General features: G+C 35.4%; 1 protein-coding gene across 9 annotated transcripts in view; it reads left to right on the forward strand.

Annotated features, from left to right (window-relative positions):
- Positions 1-21,614, forward strand: part of LOC5575624 (putative uncharacterized protein DDB_G0277255) — a 221,699-nt gene that overhangs the window by 137,928 nt on the left and 62,157 nt on the right. For 6 of the 9 annotated variants that reach the window (XR_002500320.1, XM_021844008.1, XM_021844011.1 and 3 more), the window contains exons 5-11: positions 14,470-14,924; positions 14,984-15,229; positions 15,386-15,463; positions 15,584-15,802; positions 16,118-16,223; positions 16,339-16,818; positions 16,927-17,091. Coding sequence is in view for 8 of the 9 variants with exons in the window: in XM_021844008.1 (XP_021699700.1) it covers positions 14,470-14,924; positions 14,984-15,229; positions 15,386-15,463; positions 15,584-15,802; positions 16,118-16,223; positions 16,339-16,818; positions 16,927-17,091 (1,749 nt within the window). In the remaining variant the exon portion in view is untranslated. The remainder of the gene's footprint in view (positions 1-14,469; positions 14,925-14,983; positions 15,230-15,385; positions 15,464-15,583; positions 15,803-16,117; positions 16,224-16,338; positions 16,819-16,926; positions 17,092-21,614) is intronic. The other 3 variants (XM_021844009.1, XM_021844010.1, XM_021844014.1) reach the window with 3 other exon arrangements.

A 21,614-nucleotide genomic window follows, 5' to 3' on the forward strand; every position in this document is an offset into this window, starting at 1 on the left:
AGTTCAAGTATATTTTAAAAATGACCTGGGGCAGACACGAACATTCTGAAAACGCCATTATTTTTGTTTATTTTTTTATTTTCAAGCCCGGGGTGTCCGGTCTCTGTGCATTCAGATCGACTTTTTTTGTCGAACAGTGTAATTAACCTGAAGTGTACGGTTTGACAGATAACTTTGAATTATTCTAACAATGCACAGTGGTCCAGGAATCAGTTTTACGCGGAAAGATGCATTTTGAGCTTTAGAATGAAACATTAGACAAAAACGGTCGTCTACAAAGTTGTTTGTATTAGTTAAGCCCTTTGTTTGTTGTTATTGAAAATTAGAGTGGATCACATTTTCATAGAAATTGTGTAAATAGCTTTCTTATTTGTAGAAATTATATTATATATGCTTCAGCAAAGTTGTAGACCATTAAATTTCAAGCAACTTTGCCAAAAAAAGTTTTTTTGTATCTCTTAAATTGACCGATTTAGAGCTTTTTTCCTACGGTGACATAGGGTGGTCCGAACAAAACTGGTTTTCTGGCTCTAGAGTTTTCAATTCAAATTTCTCATCAAGTTACAAAAATAACACATCTGTAATTTTTTAATATAATATACAATTTTATTTTGTCTTTTGAATGCCGTCAAAACATATTTTTTATATTTGCCCCAATCAGAGATATTCACAATCAAAGTAGGCAAGTTTTTGAGAGAAAAACAACAATAACTCCTAAACGGAAGGAGATAGCGAGTTTCTTCACTCACCAAATTACGCATTTTTCAAAGCTCTAAAAGTGTTTCATAGACTACTTTGATGAGAAATTTGAATTGAAAACTCTAGAGCCAGAAAACCAGTTTTGTTCGGACCACCCTATGTCACCGTAGGAAAAAAGCTCTAAATCGGTCAATTTAAGAGATACAAAAAAACTTTTTTTGGCAAAGTTGCTTGAAATTGAATGGTCTACAACTTTTCTGAAGCATGTATAATATAATTTCTACAAATAAGAAAGTTAGTTACACAATTTCTATGAAAATGTGATCCACCCTAATTTTCAATAAAACCAAACAAAGGGCTCAACTAATACAAACAACTTTGTAGAAGACCGTTTTTGTCTAATGTTTAATTCTAAAGCTCAAATGCATCTTTCCGCGTAAAACTGATTCCTGGACCATAGTGCAATGTAGGGGTACCGGGGGCAGTATGGACACCCGGGGCAGAATGGACACCCCCTGTATCTTTGCATAGGCGAATACTTTTACACTTTCAATGCAAACAATATTTCAGTTGCCTATCGGAAGAGTAAACTATCCACTTAAATTTCAGAAAAAAAAATTCAAAACATTGATTTTAAATCGAAAAATTGAGCATGATTATAACATTCACACGAAAATTATAACATTCACACCTCACTTAATAAGGTTTCAGAAGCAATTGCTGCAAGTTGACCGATAATGTAGCTCTTGATTGAATCTTCAATTATTTATACTATATTCAAAAATATAGTAGATTTTTTTCCGGTACTTTAAGACATTGAAAAACTTATATGGAAATTTCTTATACTGTTGGGGCAATATGGACACCGGGTGGCAAAGTAGAGCTGGCACTTCAAAGAGGAAGAAATATAACTTCAAACACAAAATTATCCAAAAATATTTAGCATTCAATGCAATAATTATGAAGTGGAACCACAAATCGGTTGAAAATCGTCAATTCTTGATTAAAACTAACCTGGAGGCAATATTGAAAGCATCTGTACGAAAAATGTCGTAAATTGATTTTAATCATATTTTCAGTGGCGAGGTTTTGAGAACGATCGCAGCACAATTTTCCTATAAACATTGAGGTGTCCATACTGCCCCATGGGGGTGTCCACTTTGCCCCGCTAGCTTGATGGCAACTACCAAATATAAGCTTTTTTTAAAACTTTTTTTTGAAAACAAAATATTTTTTTCTTGATTATGTAACCATGTTTAACAAATGCACAAAAACTTTAAAAAGCAGACTTCACATAAAAAACAGTAAAATATTGATGTTTTTACAGTCAAAATAGGCAAATTGCTTAGGGTGTCCATAATGCCCCGTGTCCCCCTATGTTGCAAAATTAAAGTTTTTTTTTAAGATCAAGCCTTCATGCGAAACACTGTCGAATGCTTTTTCTATGTCTAGAAGAGCAAGACCAGTAGAATTGCCTTCAGATTTGTTGGAACGGATCAAATTTGTTACACGTAAAAGTTGATGAAAGGTCGAATGTCCATGGCGGAATCTGAACTGTTTGAATTTTCGTTGATGTGGACCATAATTCTGTTCAAAATGACCTTTTCAAAAAGTTTACTGATGGAAGAAAGCAAACAGAGTGGATGATAGCTAGAAGCTTCTGCTGGATTTTTGGTTTCAAAATTGGTACAATCTTAGCATTATTTCATTCGTCAGGAAAATATGCCAACTGAAAACATTTGTTAAATATATCAACTAAGAATGATAAGCTACCTTCGGGAAGCTTCTTGATGAGGATGTAGAAAATCCCATCATAGCCAGGAGCTTTCATATTTTTGATTTTTTTTAATAATAGTTCTCACTTCTTCCAAATCAGTCTCCCAGGAATTTTCGAAAACTTTTTCTTGATTGAGAATATTTTCGAAGTCCTGAGTAACTTGATTTTCTATTCGACTACAACCAGAAGAATAATTGTTTGTAACGTATCAACATGTTCAGCAAAGTTGCGTCTGTTGGTTAGGAGCATATTCGTCAGAATATGGGATTCCTAATAGTATTGAGGAAAAATCAATCGTAAAATTTGATAAGATTTTGAACTTATCTTTCAAATCACAAATAGGATGAATGTGTACTTTCAAGATCTGGACACAGAATTTTGTTTACATTCGATGACCTCGAAAATGTTCCACTGTGTGAGCTTATGATGAAAAAAAGAGAAACCCATGATGGTGTGATGCCAGATAGTCACACTTTCATTCGTCCAAAATGGGTTCGAGATTATACCTTTTATTTCATGCTCCCTATCGTAAATTTATGATTAGCATATCGCAGACTGAGTGACATGGACGGACAAAATGAAACGAAACAAATCTAATTTTGATGTCATAAAACTCTTTGCTTGCTTAATTTGAATATCAAACAAACTAGTTCGCTTCCCAGCTGGAGCTGCTATTTTTGGCTACCGTTTGGTTTGCTTTCAATTGAGCTTTATATGAGTAGCTATATCGGCTTTCTCTTAGTTCAGGGCTGGTAGCAAGTCACTTTTTAGTGACTTGGTCACTTTTTTCGACCTGGTCACTTAAAAGTCACTATTTTCAACAAAAAGTCACTAAAGTCACTTTTTTCAGGAAAATGGTCACTAAAGTCACTTTTTCCGTGATCTGATAATAATGAAATTTAATATTCTTGGCTGGGTTAGCTTTTCAAACACAAACAGAAAGAAATAGATAATTGTTATTTTAAAGACAATTACATATAGTGTGTTTTAGGAAATCAAAGCGTCAAGATTCTTGAATCAAGTAAAAATATATACTCTTTGCTACTTTTCTGGAAGAGTTCAAGTCAATATTCCGTAGACATTTTCAACGGAAAATGTAAAAATTTCCTGGGAAAAGTTTTGGAGAAGATTCTGGCAAAACTTAGAAAGCAATTCTGGGATGAATTTTTTGTCCGAAATATTTTATACAATTTTGACAAAAACCAAGACCAATATCTGATCTGAGTAATCTACAGCTTTAGAAGAAATCCTAGACCAGCTTTCTGATAAAGTATCATCAAAACTGCTCCGGAAGATAAGCCAGAGACAGCTAGGAATTACATCCAAAAAAATCTGAGTTTGTCAGAAACTCGTCCAGGACTTCAACAGCTAGTACTTATTTTTCTGGAAATCATTTCAGAAATTACATTCGGAATTCCAACGAATAAACAATACATTTGCCATTGATTTACTCTTGACATTGCTTTTTTCCACAACTTTCTTCAATTATTTCTATACAAAAACACGTATCTATGATGAACTTTTGAACATTGTTGGAAGATAAAAATTACCCAATAGTGAGATCTGTGGCGATTACTTAACGTCAAATTCATCTTTTTATTGATTTCAGCCACAAATATGCGATTTCCATCGGTTACTGTTTGCTTTGTAATCGAAGCATGAAACATTAGTAATTTTCAAGGTCGTAGATAAGATAACACGTGAGGTTACGAGACGCCACTGAGTGATGAATATTTTCAGTAATTCATTTATTGAAACGTTCCATTGAAATATAGATATTTGAAGTACGCATGGAATCATATTCTAATTCTTTATGCGCAACATTCATCTAAATGTTTATTTGGGAGAAATGGTTTAAACTTACAGAAATTATGTCACAAATTTAGCATGAGTTTCTATTTTTCGTTTGGTTTTGAACTTTGAATTCTGTCAGGATTTCTTACAGAATGTTCTGAAAATCATTCACGATTTTCGCCACTCTTTTGACTCTGATGTTCCTTGGGGGACCGACATTCCCCATATAAAATTTCTTTGGCCACCATTTTGTTTTGGCCAATTTACCAAAAAATAAAATATGAGCTGTACAATGTTAGATAATGAGGTTCTTTGCAAAAAAAAATCATACAAATCGGTTGATTCTTCTCCAAGCAATCTTAAGATTAGAATACGGTGTGTGTTTGAAATTTTCAAGATCCTCCTTCGGCCAGAGTGGTATCAAAAACATAAATGCTCATATCTCAAAAACGGTTGCACCAAATCGTTTCATTTCTTAAGACATCATCAACATCAGACATCATCAAAAGACTGTCATCAAATTGTTTCAAAAAATGAACAACCGAACACGAGAAAAAAATCTGTAGCCTGAGATATTACCGTGGGCTATTGCTACGCGTCGATCCCTCAAGGAATTTGGGAATATCACTGGATCCAGACGACCAATGAATAAAATCGACACTTATTCCAAAAATAGAAGTGTTTTCTTTAAACGTGTAAAAAATGGTGCCCAAAAAAAAAAAACAAAAAACTTATCGCAATATGAAAACCTTTTTGTTGGAAGAAATTGATGGTGCTAGTAGAGTGGTGAGAGTACACGTAGAATGTATTTTATTTTGTAGCCATTTTTATGACTAACACTTGTAGTTTTCAACTCACTTTTTGGTCACTATTTGGTCACTTTTTTGATCATTTTGGTCACTAAAGTCACTATTATTTTGCTGTCTGACTGCTACCAGCCCTGTTAGTTTTGCCTAAGTTTTCCTTTCTCACTCCTATTTTTGTTGTTTGTAAACGTTGCTTGTTATAAAACACGTCAGGATTACCATATCAGTTGAAAAAGTCACAAATTATAAAATGATTTTTAATCATTACTTATGCAATCGAGTTGGCGCCTCCCAGAGGTGATAACAAAACCTACGTCAGCGCCATTAGCTGCAGTCCAAAATCGGATTCCATTAATAATTGTCAAAATTAATTTATTCATTGATACAACTCAATCACGACGCAGATAGGCTTCATTGATCGGAAGATTAGCGGATGGTCATAACATAAATAATAACACTGATAGCAGTGAGGAAGGCAGTAGCGACTGCACTACAATTAGAGCGGCATCATAGAAGTTGGGTTTCTCATGTGTATAAGGTTCATTTCGAGTTGGTAGCAATCAGTGGCGGCAAAAGTTGATATGGGGATGCCTTTTGTCGTCATCCCATATCATGGTCCGTTGATTCAGCCATTCGCCTCTGGCTTCTAAACAATATACGAGGTCTGGTGCAAGGCAATAGCAACACAAAACTAATAATAATCGTGACGACGCCGTTAGCCATGATTCCAATGATTTATTAATAACAATGTATCCGCGCATTTTGTGCATGCAAACTGGGACAAGAACTTTCACCATGTTGGTCGTCTGCAGTCGGCGATGGTATCTGTTCAATGTCTCTATGCATCCGTCAGTTTGCGGTTGATTATGAAATGTACAGTGATGGACGAAATAAAAGATCCAATAATTTTAGTCGTATTTGCAACAAAATTAACATATTATCATTATTTCAAATATTTCTGAGAAGGTTTAAACGAGTACCGGAACCGGATGAAATAGATCAGTAAGGTGGAATTAATTAATAATTCAAAAAATATTATCTTTCTCTTAAGGTGACACGGGAGACCGTGTTATTTTCCCTATCTCTTGTCTCACTCTAACAATAACACCGCGTAACAAAAATGGCATTTTTGCGTGTCTCAAGGACCAAATTAGGTGTCTCTAGTAGATTTGGGGTTGCTGAATCTGGTGCCATTCTCAGAAATGCTCCAGCACGTCACAATTTTTAGCTACAGGTCGCCAAAGTTGTATAAAACACTGGTTTTATTAATGTTTACATGAAATTTAAAGTACAATTTATCAAACTTTTTTGTAATCTAATCCACCAAACATGCAAAATAGAACTTGAACTTTCATTTCAGATATAATTTGATTGAAATTGCGCGATTAAATTTCGATTAAATCGATTTTTTCAACATGCTTGCAGTCTCCATACAAAATTCTTCGTTTCTTCTATATGGCAAAATACAACAATTCTCTAAACCATCAAAAAATAACTTTTCCGTATCAAAAGTATTACAAACTTTGATGATAAGTATTGTTATACACATAAAGTTTGAATTCTGTGGCAAATTAAGCCAATATATTACCTTACAAGCTGGCAAACTTGCATGCAAGTTGGCTGAAATAGTCATTTTTTGCATTTTCAACAATGGATATTTCAAAAAATAGACGTGCTATGATATTTCTGACAATGGCAATGGATTCAGCAACCCTTAATCAAGTGAATAGCGGTATTTTGGTGCTGGAGACAAAAACGTGTTCCGCAGTGTAATCATCAAAACTGCTGAAGCTGAAGCAAATCTCGAGTTTTAGCGAACCGATACAGCTGAAAATTAATTGGGTTATACACTACAGATATAGAATGATGGTGATACATTTTTCGCATCGATATATGGATATATGGAGTAGTACTTGAGATTTGCTTCTTCAAATGGATAGGGTGTTTATAATGACGTCCCGTGCAGCCTTAACTATTATCAATTCGTAGTTTGTGAAGAAGTTTCCTAATAGAATGCATTTTGTTCGGAATAGATCGGATGTCCATTGTCAATCCAGATATATTTACATCAACTTAGAAGGATATCCACATTATAACATGAGAGGTTTTAATAATTAAATTCAAATTTATAACAATCAAATGCATATCAAGCATACGTAGATTTGATTCATCCCTTGTTAAACTAAATAATTCTGGTCTTTGATAAAGTTAGCGCTGCCAATATGGAAATGGAGTGTTCTTAAAGTGTAAAGCATGCAAGTATGATGCTAGCTTTCATGCAATACGAAGTTGGATTCTCTCGACACGTTCAACCTGCCGACTTGAACAGGCTGAGGAAGATGATAAAAGCTCGGGAAGAATGTATTAGGTATATCATTCAGTGCCGGATTTGGACTTCGGGGGGCCCGGGTCAGATCTCTTGGCGGGGGCCCTTGGCACAAAATGAGTGGGAAACGCTAAGCATAGGAAAGTTAAGTACAGTCAACTTTCGTTCGTTGCACTAAACCTGTAGCCCACCTAGTGAAAGACTTTCACTAATCGGGCTGAGTTTTTAGCTGTCAAAATGTTGAATACAACAGAAATTCAGGGTTACCAACATTGATAAATCGAGCTTCAGCTTAGCTTAGCTTAGACTGACTACACATATCAATGGTTGCTATTCCGTGATTGACCGAAGTCAGTGAAAATGCACAAAGAATCAACTAGAAGTTCGGCTGGGATTGGCCATAATCTTCTTCAGTGTGCATAATTCAGAGCCTCTATTTATACAGGGTCAATACAGTCGCGGTAGGATAATTTTCTTAACAATAAATGTAGGAAATCAATAAATTTCTACACTATAAAGTAAAATAGTTAAACGATTTGCTTATTGCTCCAATAATGGCTGTCGTTGAAGTTCATTTATTGGAAATATCTGCAGTTAAATTGAAAAAAAAAATATGAATACAATATTTGGTATTGTTATCCAAGTCTCGATTAGTCATGTAGTCTTAATTTCATCTGGAACATTTTTAATTTTGGACATGATTGAGAACGATTTAGTCAAAAATCAATCGAATCATGTGCTGTATGCGACTTTTCAAGTATTTTATACAGATGATTTTCCGGATAAGCGACAGTATGCTTTGAAATACTCAATTTGATTTTCATAACAGGAACACACGATTGTCTAACTTCAATCAGATATTTAACTAATATTTGCGGACAAGGAGCAAATGCTTTCAGAAAGCACATAGGCTTCACTCTGGATCAACTAACAACTTCCAGAATTAGTTGTATGAGCTTTCCCCAAGGCTCATGTCTTAGTCCCTTACTTTAAAATTCTAAAGTTCCCGATATTCACAAAAGTTAGGAAGAACTATGCACGCTTCGACAAATTGCAGATGATGCTATAGTTTCTGTAATTATTTAAGTTCTGTAGATTTTGGTCAAATTTATGATAAATTTGAAGCTCTTAGCAAAAATTTCAATATTCAAACAAAGCCATGAAAATAGTAATACAAAATCAAAAAAAATCTGTCGCAAATGGAAAAGAGAACAGAAACATATGGAAATTCTAGTATAATTTCAGACGTGTTTGATAGATAGTTTCAGTATCTTGATGGTTTACCATCAAGAGAATGTACGAGTTAACGAGTATCTTCATCCTATCAAGATCATTCCAGGACATATGGCACAATTATTTTGACAGTATTTTTTTTTTCTTTTTTTTTTTTGTAAGGCATTCGGTGCTCGTGGCCACTACTGTGTCGGAATCAGTTGATCTGTAGCTTCTTAATCGATACAGATCTATTTTTAACTTATCTATCTGATACTGACGAAGGATGGATGTGCTCCCCAAAGCACGGTCCTCCGTCAGGCGTCTTCTGGTGGCTGGACGGTTTTTTTGTGGAGGGGCTGGGAATCGAACCCATGACCTTCCGCTTATGAAGCGAAAGCGTAACCTCAAGGCTACAGACCCCCCTTTATTTTGACAGTATCGTTCCAGAAAGCTGTGTCAATTTGCTGTATATTAACCCGAGAAGAGTTATGAAGTTTTCTAAATTCATAAGTCTAATAGCTCAGAAAAAAAATCATATGGAGTTGCTACTAACTATCAAATAACATAATCTCATGGCAGGATATTTGTGTTAGAAATCGTATTGGAATTGTAATTTAAATTTAAAATCAATAATGTAAAACTTATTTATTGAATTGTATTTATTTTTTTCACTCCTCGGGGCCCCCTTGGTCGGGGGTGGGGGGCGGGGCATTTGCCCCCTCGGCACCCCCCCAAATCCGGGCCTGATTTGAAATTAGCGCTTTTATTTTTTCTTCGTAGACTACTCCAATTTCCATATTTTAATGATAGATGATTCCTCATCTGTTTTCTCAATAGTTTTAGTTTTAACACTGGGGCAGAAGCCCTACTACGCCTACTTGTCCCATGTTCTATAAAAAAACCTTATGGACCGCGGGACAAATATACGTAGAACGGCACTGTTCCTATTTGAAATTTCGGAAAACAAAATATACCTAAAATTTGAGTTTAAACCAAGAGGTGTGACAAAAATCTCAAAAACCGTAAAAAATATGTTTCGTTATTAAACCAAAGGAAATCATTTAAAAATTTAGTAAATATGTGTTTCTGGTCCAAACTTAAGCGTTTCGTACTAAACTTCGGGCAGGGCTTTAGGACAAAATATACCTAAATATACCTAATATACCTATTTGTTGGAATATTTTCAAATTAATTTGAAACATCGAACTTACTGCAGGTGGTTAGTTCAATATACCGGGTTCCCCTCGTTGGTTTGACCGCTTTTAATCGGAACACTTTTCAATTTTCACCCAGCTTATATGCACATCGTTCAAATTAAAAATGGTTTACACGTCATTTTGTTCATGGTACGGAATGAGGCGAAATGGAACAGCGTGGAACGGAATTCTGATTTACCCTCTTTCCCATGGTGATCCACCGATTTTCGACAAACGCTAGCTAAACCGAATTGGTACGATTAGTTGAATAATGATTGAAATAAATTTATACCCTGATCCGTGTCATCAAACATGGAAATAAGTGACCTAAGGGCCAAACTATTGAAAAACAATTGTTTTAAAGTGATTTGCAATTTGCAAACTTTTGCTCAAGTACTTTTTTTAGAAACGTCATTTTGACCGATAAATTGTCGAACAAAGCTGTGGGAAAGAAAACAGAAACAAGGGTACTAGGGTGGTTAGAAGTTCAAAATAAAAATTAACCCCGTTCAATAGCATGAAGTACCGTTTAAATTAGCGGGGGTACACGGTAGCTAAAACTGAATTTAACTAAAAATGTTTATGTTTTGTTAAAATGACCGAATTCAGAAACATTTATCAACTGTAATAATATATTATAGTTTACTTTAATCAGGCCCCATTTATTTTTCAAAGGTTTTCTCAAAATACTGATGCAAATCTATGAAACAACGATGATTACGGAATAATAATATATTTCTAATTATATGGGGCGTAAAAATTCATAGCGAAATCGACAAAAACTATCGTTTGTTAGCTAATTAGATTTTGTATCTCAGCAAACATACATCAACTTTGCTTAAAAGGAAAGTTTTAACGAAAATTCTTAGGGGACAGATATAAAGAGTATATTCCTAATATATTATTCAGGTTTACCTTTAAAAATAGTATTATTTCCGAAATCAATCTTTAAAGAAATTGAACTTCTAAGGATAAACCATGAAAAGCATTTTAAGGATTGAGAACTTGAAATCAGTTCAAACATTAAAAAAGGTAAAAACATATTTTTGTTGTTTTTTTTTTTTGCATACTTCGGATACTTTTAGTGATTTCAAAAGTATTTCAGATACATGTTATGTTGTGTTAAAAGTGTTTTCTCATATTTTTTATCAAAATTTGCTTCGGTTTCTCCCGCTTTTATTGGCCTTGAACTAAGAAGCAGTTACGACTCCCTCCTTATGCCTAACAAGTCCTTCGCACTTGAATTGGAGTACAATCAACAGTATTTTTGTGTATGATTTGACACAATTTTCCGATATTTCATATATAGATTTCTTGTCATGAAAGTTGGTTTACATGACTATCTTAATATTCCTCTAAACCTTGCACTAATTTTGTGTCCTATAACTCAATATCTCCAGCTCAACGGTCTCTTGAATATTGAAGAATGGAGTTAACTTTATTTTAGGAAAGATCATAAAAATCGAATCATAAAAGATCATAAAAATAGAATGTGAGTCTCCTCGGAAATATCGTTTTAATCAATTGAAAAGCTTATCTTATTCCTTAATTTAGAATGTGATGTATAACGTTCAGTGGACCTAAATATTTTCAAACATGCAATTATATAAGTTCTAACAATAGATTGATTCCTAATTATAACTTAAAATATTAATAATGCGGAAAGTCAGTTATGTATCTTGTAAAAATCACACTTGTTTTGATTGGAATAATTAGTCTGGAATTCTTCTGGAAATCGACCGGAAGGTCAGGGAAAGTCAGGGAATTCCGCTCCGAAAATTGAGTCGACACCCTGTACGGAATCCTCTGATCGCCACCGAAGCGGATGGCGTACAAATAATTCGCGATGTGTTAGTACGCTGCATTAAAACAATTCAAGAATTGCGACGCTCATTTTAAATCCACACCCAGCGGGGGCGGTAACGCGCAGATATGCGCGCAATTCAAACGCAACGTCAAAATGCAAGTAGGGAAAGTGTACCAGTTATGGCCATAGTGGTTCCTTATTTGGCCCTATGTGAAATTTCGATAACCTTTACATTTTAAATAATTTTCAGTCAATCGCATTCCGTGGATTGTTCTTGCAGAACACAAAACACACATATTCGCATATTAGTTGCAATGCCTGGGGACCGAGATTTTTTTAAAACAGTGTTTTTTTTTCTAAATTTCTACCAGATACACGAGAATAATATGCAGCTGAAAACATTTTCAAGTCAAGTAAAACGTACCAGGAAATTGTAAAAAAAAAACGAACACTGCAGTTCTCTTACTAAATGCAAGAATGCATATTTGCACATTGATACATTTTGTTATTGTAGCTGAAACGTGCAAAATCCAGTTAATCATCAATTTACCGTTTCAATAAGCGTTATTAACCAAATTAAAAATATATTTTTTGTTGTTGCAGCTGGTTGATTTGGGCACGTGACGCCTCTGGTGGCCGGCAATGGAAATTGTCATGTCTTTTCATTTCTGACTTCAGATTGAACAGCTATTTCATCCAAAATAGTTTTTCATAAGTAGTTGGAATAAGAGTGATAAAGCAAATAACATGACAGTTTTTAGTACGCAATCTACGAAATACTCCATTACCACGCAACGCAACGCTCCTTCTTTGGGGCACTCGTTCGCTGCTCTTATTTATCAAATTTGTTACAACTTGCGATACATTGCTGATCATGTACCGCTACAGATAGGATGTTTTTCTTCGCTTGCTTCTATCATGGCTGCATATGTTAGTGGAAGCACTTTCCCGGGGAAACGACTGTGATAATTATGTTCTAGATTATGGCTCATAACAGACTAAAAGCCATAACCTAGAACAAGTAGTTGAGGATATTCATAAACTTTTAGTTACAAATCTAGATTGACTTATGACGACAAGTAAGTAATAGTAATTGCATAAAATACATACATTTCCAAAGCAGATTTTGACTTGAAAAATTGTTCAGTATTGTTGATTTTTTTATTCAATATTTCGCTTCATACTGGTAAAAAGTTGGTTCGGATTTTTCGGTTTGGGATCCCAAATTTAGCATATGAGTCTTTTCATATCAAGTGAGCACAGAAAAGTACAAACGTGTTTTCGACGAGCACAGATTTCGACCAATTTTTTGTCAAGTGTCAATTTATTCGATATTATGCAAAAAGCCATTTTTATATAAATCAGACTACCCCTAGTAATTGATAATCAAAGAAAAAAGTTCTTTTCAGCATCGTTGAACAAAATCAAACCCTGGAATATCATTTGAGAAATCCAAAACAAAAAGAAACATAATTTTTAAGATAGGATGGATGCACTGGTATTCGCCATAGTACTACTATTCGCCAGCCCAGGTTAATTTTTAGATCCAAGTAGGCTTTTCTCCGTCAGTGTTCATCTTATCACTTCAAAAAGATGTGACAACATACTCAGAAACCTACAAATTTGATAAAGAAATGCCGTGAGGGCCCCCAACTCTGCGCACTTTTACCAAAATCCACCAAAATCTGGTAAAATACTTAAATTTTTGTAATTTTTTTTTTCATATATTGCTACAATAGTAATAAAAAAGAACGCGAACAATTTTCTTGACAAATTTACGTTTATTACTATAATGAAAAATAAAATAGCTTTAAAAATATTGAAAAACGTCCAAATTGACTGCCCGTTAGCAAAAATGCCAAGGGAGTATCTCATCACTTAAGTCATTTGAAGCGAATTAAAGAGAATATATTTCAGATTTTTAGTATGTAGGCACTAGTATATTTATCGAGCAATCATCATTGGTAAAGTACAACTTATTTTCTCTTCATTTTCTTATTCTTCCTTAGTGCGCATAGTAAGGACCCATTTTTCAACTATGTTCCTTACTATGCGCAGCAGTTATAAAACGTTATTTTCAACATACAATCAACCCTCCAGAGATTGATATTGAAAGGAACCACCATCGACTTGTCGACACCATAGAGATATGGAATAGAAGTGCTTTGGAAAATTGTTTGAGGGGACCATCATAGTAAAAGAAGATTAAAAAATGACGTCCATTATATTTTAAGGATTTCTACACTGCGTCCCCTCAATCCCCTGTCGCGATTTTTACCTAATGCATGTATTGTCAAGAAAAAAAAAAAAAAAAAAAAAAATATATATATATATATATATATATATATATATATATATATACATTTTCGTCAACAAAATTCCCCCGGTTTAATCTCCGCATTCCAGGTATTTTTTTAATAAACTATATATATATATATATATATATATATATATATATATATATATATATATATATATATATATATATATATATATATATATATATATATATATATATATATATATATATATATATAGTTTCTTAAAAAAAATACCTGGAATGCGGAGATTAAACCGGGGGAATTTTGTTGACGAAAATGTTTAAAAAAATCTTTATTGATGAAAACAATCTGGAGTTATTGATGGAAGAAAAGCTGGAATATTTTTTTCGGTTTCTTCTAAAATACGTAAATAAATTTTCGAAGTCACTGAAAAACCGTCCAACTGGTAGTTAATTATAAAAATACATAAAAAATACATTTCTGTTGTCTGTACTCATATGCCTGATTCAATTTTCTTCACAGAACAGTATTCATAAAACTCATCGTAAAATTAATTTCAATTTTCAGGTGCCACCAAAGAAATTGGTACCGCACTGACACGGGTATGCCTGCGGCACAAGGCAGTCGAGACGCGGATGAAAACCTTCACCGCCGCAATTATGGACTGCCTGATTGTGCCTCTGCAGGAGAAACTGGAAGACTGGAAGAAACAGGTAGCCATCATAGATAAAGATCATGCCAAAGAATACAAACGCTGTCGAACAGAGCTGAAAAAACGCTCCAGTGATACGCTGCGATTACAGAAGAAAGCCAAGAAGGGTCAAACCGATAATTTGCACATTCTGGTGGAGTCTTCCATGCAGGACGTGACGCTGCGGCGAAGTGAACTCGAGGAGGTCGAGCGGAAATCGCTCCGCTCCATCATGGTTGAAGAGCGGTCACGTTACTGCACCTTTGTAAATATGCTACAGCCTGTGGTACACGAAGAGTGTGAAGTGATGTCGGAACTAAGTCACCTGCAAGTCAGTTTTTATGACACTATGCCAACTATAAAAGTACTAATGGTTTTAAAACTTTTCAGGAAGCAATGCAAATAATAGCAGTAGTCACGAAAGACCCCGCAGTCCTGCCTCAAGCTTCGGAAGAGCTGATTCTTGAGTCGAAAACGAATATGAACCTATACCCGGACTCGCCCGGTGGATCGAACTCTCAGGGAGCTTGTTCGAATTCGTTAGGATCTCGAAAGAGTTCTGTTTGTTCAATCAGTTCAATAAACAGCAGCAGTAGTGGTTCTCCAGGACACCAATTCCAAAGATCTCTATCACAGGTATGACTGTGTGCTGATTGAAATTAAATGCTTGGTTGTGACATACGCGCATGGGTTTCTTATAGCATTCGATATCTGCTTTTAAGCAACTTGTTCCTTTCATATGCGTTTCATTTTTTTTTAGTTGATTCATTTTGTTTATCTTTTGTTTTATAGTACTCTCCGGCGATACGTTTGAAACCAGGTGAATCTAGTGATAGCGGATTTTGTTCTTCGCCAGCCTTAACTTCACAGGTTAATTTAGTTTTTTTGCTATATAGTTTGCTTTTAGAATTTGTTTCAACATTTATTGCTGTTTAGTAAAATTTATAAATTAAAAATCAAACACTCATTATTATTGGGCTATACTTCAAGGCATCAACGCTCGCTAGTCAATCACATGCAGTTTCTACGTGGCCACCCCATACGCAAGATGGCGCCAGCTCTGCCGATCGACCACACACAATATCGTCAGCGTACGAGAAAGGTCACCAACGGCCAGCGTTAACAGTCTACACGTTCCAAAACCCAGAAGCGATATCGGAAAACCAAAAATCCCCTGCCAACATATCGTGCCGGCCACCACTTCCAGTCGTGAGTATTACAGTCTGCGTGGAACCAAGTGGTATTTGATTTATTGATTTATTATATACGCATGAAACCTACCTCCTGGGCAATAAGTTTTCGTTACTGTTTAAGTCATAAACTGACGGCTGATGACGCTGTCCCATCCATAACGTGTCCGCTTGAGAAGAAAGTTCCTTCTAATAATTTGTCAGTTTTTATGGCTCTGTAATTTTCATGTGTTGTTGCGTAGCTGAACCCCGTTGTTCATCCAGATGTTTTGGCGTATAAATCATTTGATAGCCCATTAAGAGTATGAACTAATTATTTGTTTTATTATAACAGCGATGCTCATCACTTGAGAGGCCTCTCTCGACTGCTTCCATAAAGAATTCCAATTCGAATGTTCCACGACAATGTCCCTCGCCAATTCCTGCCCACATTACCAAAGGTGAGTCTGAATCACTTTCATTGTCTATTTAATTTTGCTACACCTAACTTCAACATGATTGCGGTGCGTTACGACGATTACTAACCATACACCACACGATTCGCCAACTTTACAGAACACCCACAATTACAACCCACCTACGTCAATATGACGGAACTGGCATCGATGGCTGCCTCAAAGAATACTAACAATAATAACCAAACTGCAACTAATCAGCCACAGTCGTCGGCACAAACTCCAGTGCAGCAGCCCCAGCTGATGGGATACCAACCGCTACAGCAGCCGAATTCTCCGGTGCTCTCGTCGGCGTCTTCGCTCATATCGCCAGATTCGAGTGCTACCAACGCAATCAGCTCACCGGATGTATCCGCCTGCAGCACTCAAACACCTCAAAATACTCCTCAGACTGGTTCACCACAGACGCCTATCTACAGTAGTAGTTCGGTGATTGTTCCTACAATCAGTGCAAACAACTGTGCTGATGAAAATGATGGTGGTGGTATGAGCACTGCTAACGGTGACGGAAGTGGGCCCCTTTTGGCCGTCGTCGATGGAACTGCCAATCCGGAAAACGCAGTCGCTGGCGGAAACGAAAGTAATAATGATAGCAATAAGCTCCCATCGTCGTCTACTACCACTAGTGACCTCGATAATAACCAAACAAGTCAATCTAACACTAACCACCAATCCCAATCCACCGCAGATAAAGATATCCTTAAATGTACCGGTTCAGTTTTAGAGAAAACGTCGATGTTCGAGCAGCAAATTAACAACAACCAAAATGCACCCACACGAAGCGAACCTATCTACGGTCGGAAAGGCGAAGACATTTACAAAACTACGGGTCTGCTAGCGGAACGAGAAGCAGGTTAGTAAACGCTGATGCTCTCTTTGTCTGGTCTATCTGTATCTGAAGCTACTTCGGCACCACTGTTGTTTATACGCGTTAAATATGCATATGATCTTGAAATGCTTTTTTTCGGCTCCCGTGCATGCAATGATGGGGTTTTTAGAGTGTGAACAAATTATATGCTGTTATAATGTTTTAAGTACCGTCAAACGGGGTGACTTGCAACACTTTTCAACTTCAATCAACCAAAACCATGATCTAAACATAATCTAAAAATCTAAATTCCTTGTAGAACTTTGAAAGGCCGGCTCGCCTACAGAATGAGATGATAGAAAATTGAATCGAATTATTTTGTCATATCAAAAGTCACCAAAAAGGTGAAATTTTGTAAATGTCCTTGTGCGGGGTGACTTGCAACACTCACTGCTAATTTAGTTTTTTCCAACAAAATGTTGATATTTTTTATTAGTCACACTTGGAAAGTATTGTTATTCATGTATTTAAAGCATTCGAACCAGTAAAAGAACATATAGAATACATTTTTGTAAGAAAATAATTGAGCTATTTTTTGTATGGGAAAAAGAGGCGTTAAATGATCAAGGTCCAATATCTTAACTGAACAATATTTTTAACGAGTGTTTGTAGTTGATTGATGAATTATTACTCTTTTGATTATAAAGTAGACCTAACACAAAAGTTTTTAACTTTTATAAAACTCTAAATTGCTTAGAAATAAAGTGTTGCAAATCACCCCGCATAGGTACATGTGTATAAAAATTATTTTTATTAAAAAGTTGTTGCTACAATTTCGTAAAATAAAGTTCGTCAGATTATCACTTATTAGTTATAGGAACAACATGTAGAGTATTACTTTTGTACATTAAATCTATCTCATGTTTTCATGTCACGATTTCAAACCTCCATCAAGTATCAGTTTTCTAGACATTTAAAAGAATTATGTTTATTGTATGAACATATTTATAATAACAGTTTTAATCGTGGCCCCTACTTGAATTGTGAGTCACACGTATTGAAGCACCGATTTGAAACGAACTTACTATTGAAAATTGTGTTTTATAGTGAAATTTAGTCGTAAATTACAATGTGTTGCAAGTCACCCCGCCGTTGCAAGTCACCCCGTTTGACGGTACACATTTTAAAATTCGTAGTTATTTTTCTTGTTTAGTGCAAAGTTATTACAAAGTCCTGATAAATGTTTGGGAAATATTAGATTTTAGTGTCGTGCATGTATCTGTGATACATTTCCCAGCTTATCATTATCATCTATAATTGCGGAAACAAATCAAGTGTATGGTAACTTTATCTACAACGTAACCTAAATTTTTCGCAGGGTTTGAGAATTTCCAGTAGGTGTCTGACAAGATCCTGAACACTCTTAATAATGTCCTAATTTTTCATAGCGGAGCATTCTGAGAATTTAAAAAAAAAATCTGTGCAATTTTAAGCGGAATACAGGAGATTTCTGACGGGAGTTTTAGGAATTTCTATTAGATACTTAGCCATTTCAACGGCTCCCCAAAGTAATTTTATAATTCCTAGCGTTATTCCACGATCCTTATACGATTCTCGGTCATTTTGAACAGGTTCCAAGAAGGGTTTCCTTTAGGGTGCGGCTTATTTTTCGAAATGCCCCAAAACCAAAAAAATCTGTACTCTTCTAAATTCAAATCACATAGAAATTGAAACCTCAAATTTTGAGCCAAAAATATTAAGATTTAGAGGTGGCGCAAGCGAGCCCAGATAGCCGTAGCGGTAAACGCGCAGCTATTCAGCAAGACCAAGCTGAGGGTCGTGGGTTCGAATCCCACCGGTCGAGGATCTTTTCGGGTTGGAAATTTTCTCGACTTCCCTGGGCATAGAGTATCTTCGTACCTGCCACACGATATACGCATGCAAAAATGGTCATTGGCATAGTAAGCTTTCAGTTAATAACTGTGGAAGTGCTCACAAGAACACTAAGCTGAGAAGCAGGCTCTGTCCCAGTGGGGACGTTACGCCAGAAAGAAGAAGAAGAAGGTGGCGCAAGCGACTGGAAGGTGAATTTTTAAGTTAGGAAAAATGACCTTCAATGCAGTGTTCATAACTTTGGTATTTTCGAACCAATTTTGAAGCTCTTAGCATCATTATTTACAAAATTAAATTTGTGGAAAGTTTGCAAAATAATAAATTAGTCTAAATTTACAGATAGTCTTAGTTAAAAAATATGAAAACTACGAAAACTCATATGTTTGTATTTATTATCGCTTGTGCCACTAAAGGAACAAATGTGCCTATAGTAGCACTATTTCTAATTTTTGTTCCTATAGTAGCACTAGCACCACGGCGTTGGCAAAATACAAATCAAACCCGTATTTTTACAAAACTTTTATATTTTCCCTTTAAAGTGTGGATCAAAAGTTTTCGCTTGATGTATAAAAAGTTCTTAATTTATCAATAATTTCGTATAATAAAAAATAGTTTCTCTCAGTAGTGCTACTATAGGAACAATTGGTTTACTATAGGCTCAAGGGAGCTCAAATTTTAAGCAAAACTAATTTTTCGATCATTTTTTGAACAAAATCAAGTTGTGTATCAATGTTACTTAGATAAATAGCTTCTGATCTTCATGTCAAAAAATATTTTGAACCGTTTAAGGTGAAGATGAATCGAAGCCAAAGTTCAAATTGGCAAGAGCACGGATCTGGAGAACCAAGCATCCGTTTAAGCTGAAAACGTTATCGATCACTAGTGCGACTATAGGGGACTGTCTACTAAGGGAACACTGACCCTACGTAAGACAATTTTGGCGGTAATATTTTATGTATGAAAATAAAAAATAATTTGAGTGGCACGTTAGAAATCTAAAACCGCTCATAATCCCTTACGTAATTAATGGAAGGTCCCTAAGGAGTTTCTAGCGAAATCTTGAGGATTTTGAGCATGATCCCAGTAGAATCAACAAACTTCTAGCGGAAAAGATTGATGTTGATTGACTTTTTTCGGTGAATGCGATATTAGGGGAAGTGGAGGAAAAATGAACAGAGGTGGTAAAATGAACAACGTGCCTCCTACGAAGGAGAAACAAATTCAATAAATTTTTATCATGCATGGACGATTTTGAGCATAAATCAGAGTGTTCGAATCGATACGGAGGTCAATTAAAGTGAAAACATCAACGAAAACCAAGATTTAAGAAAACCACGTTTGAAAATTCAAACTGATGTAACTTTCAGCTCGGAGGTCTTGAGGTTTTCAGTGAGGTGAATATCGTTATGATATGATGTCAAATCTGATACCTTTAGATTTACTTTTGAACGGGTTACAATTATTTATGGATATATTTTCGGAAACGCGATACAAATTTTCAAAAATATTTGTATTGCTCACGTTAATAGTATGATGTTTATTTTACCCACATAGTGCAGGTGAAATGAACATTTCTTCCTTATTTTTGCTAACGATAAAAAAATATTCGTTTTACCACCCCTTTTCCTACTCAACCACTACTTCGATGTCGTTACCCAGTACTGTAAATCCTCCAGGGATTTGTGTTGCTTTGCGTTACAATCATAAGATATTGTTTTCCAGGAAATCCCTTTTTGGATTCTGTCAAAAAATTCGCAAGAATTGTTTAGATAACACTGTGGAACACGTTTTTGTCTCAAGCATTAAAACACCGTCATTTACTTGATTAAGGGTTGCTGAATCCATTGCCGTTTTCAAAAATATCATAGCACGTCTAGTTCTTGAGATATTGGCTGTTGAAAAAGCAAGATTTGACTGTATCACCCAACTTGCATGCAAGTTTGCCAGCTTCCCGAAGAGGTACAAATAACTCCCAATAACTTATGCATACCATATATTGGAATCATAGTTATTGTTCAGTTGTCAATACCTCAATTGAGTATTATAATGGTATTGAAAAACATCTATTACAATACCTGATCTAGTTATCAGTTTGGTGTTCGTAGAATATGCTTGAGATATTATTTGAGGTATTTTACCTCTTATGCAGGGCTCATTCATACCTCATTCAGGTTGTAAGTATTGGAAATTATCTGGTATGGAATACCTTAGTTTGGTATTCAGAAGTTATTTTCTTCTGCTCGGGTTGTAAGGCAATTTATTCTCTTTATTTGCCACAGAATTCAAACTGTATGTTTGTAACAATACTTATCAACAAAGTTCATAATACTTCTTTTTCTTCTTCTTATTCTTCTTCTTATTCTTCTTCTTCTTCTTCTTCTTCTTGGCATTAACGTCCTCACTGGGACAGAGCCTGCTTAGTGTTCAGTTTTTAACTGAGAGCTTTCTTTGCCAAATTGCCATTTTTGCATTCCTATATCGTGTGGCAGGTACGATTATACTCTATGCCCAGGGAAATCAAGGAAATTTCCATTACGAAAAGATCCTGGACCGACCGGGATTCGAACCCAGACACCTTCAGCATGGCTTTGCTTTGTAGCCGCGGACTCTAATCACTTGGCTAAGGAAGGTCATAATACTATCAATGCTAAAAAGCTATTTTTTGTGTTACAGTG

The sequence above is a fragment of the Aedes aegypti genome, chromosome 2 (genome assembly GCF_002204515.2).
Source record: "Aedes aegypti strain LVP_AGWG chromosome 2, AaegL5.0 Primary Assembly, whole genome shotgun sequence".
In the NCBI taxonomy this organism is placed as follows: Eukaryota; Metazoa; Arthropoda; class Insecta; order Diptera; family Culicidae; genus Aedes; species Aedes aegypti.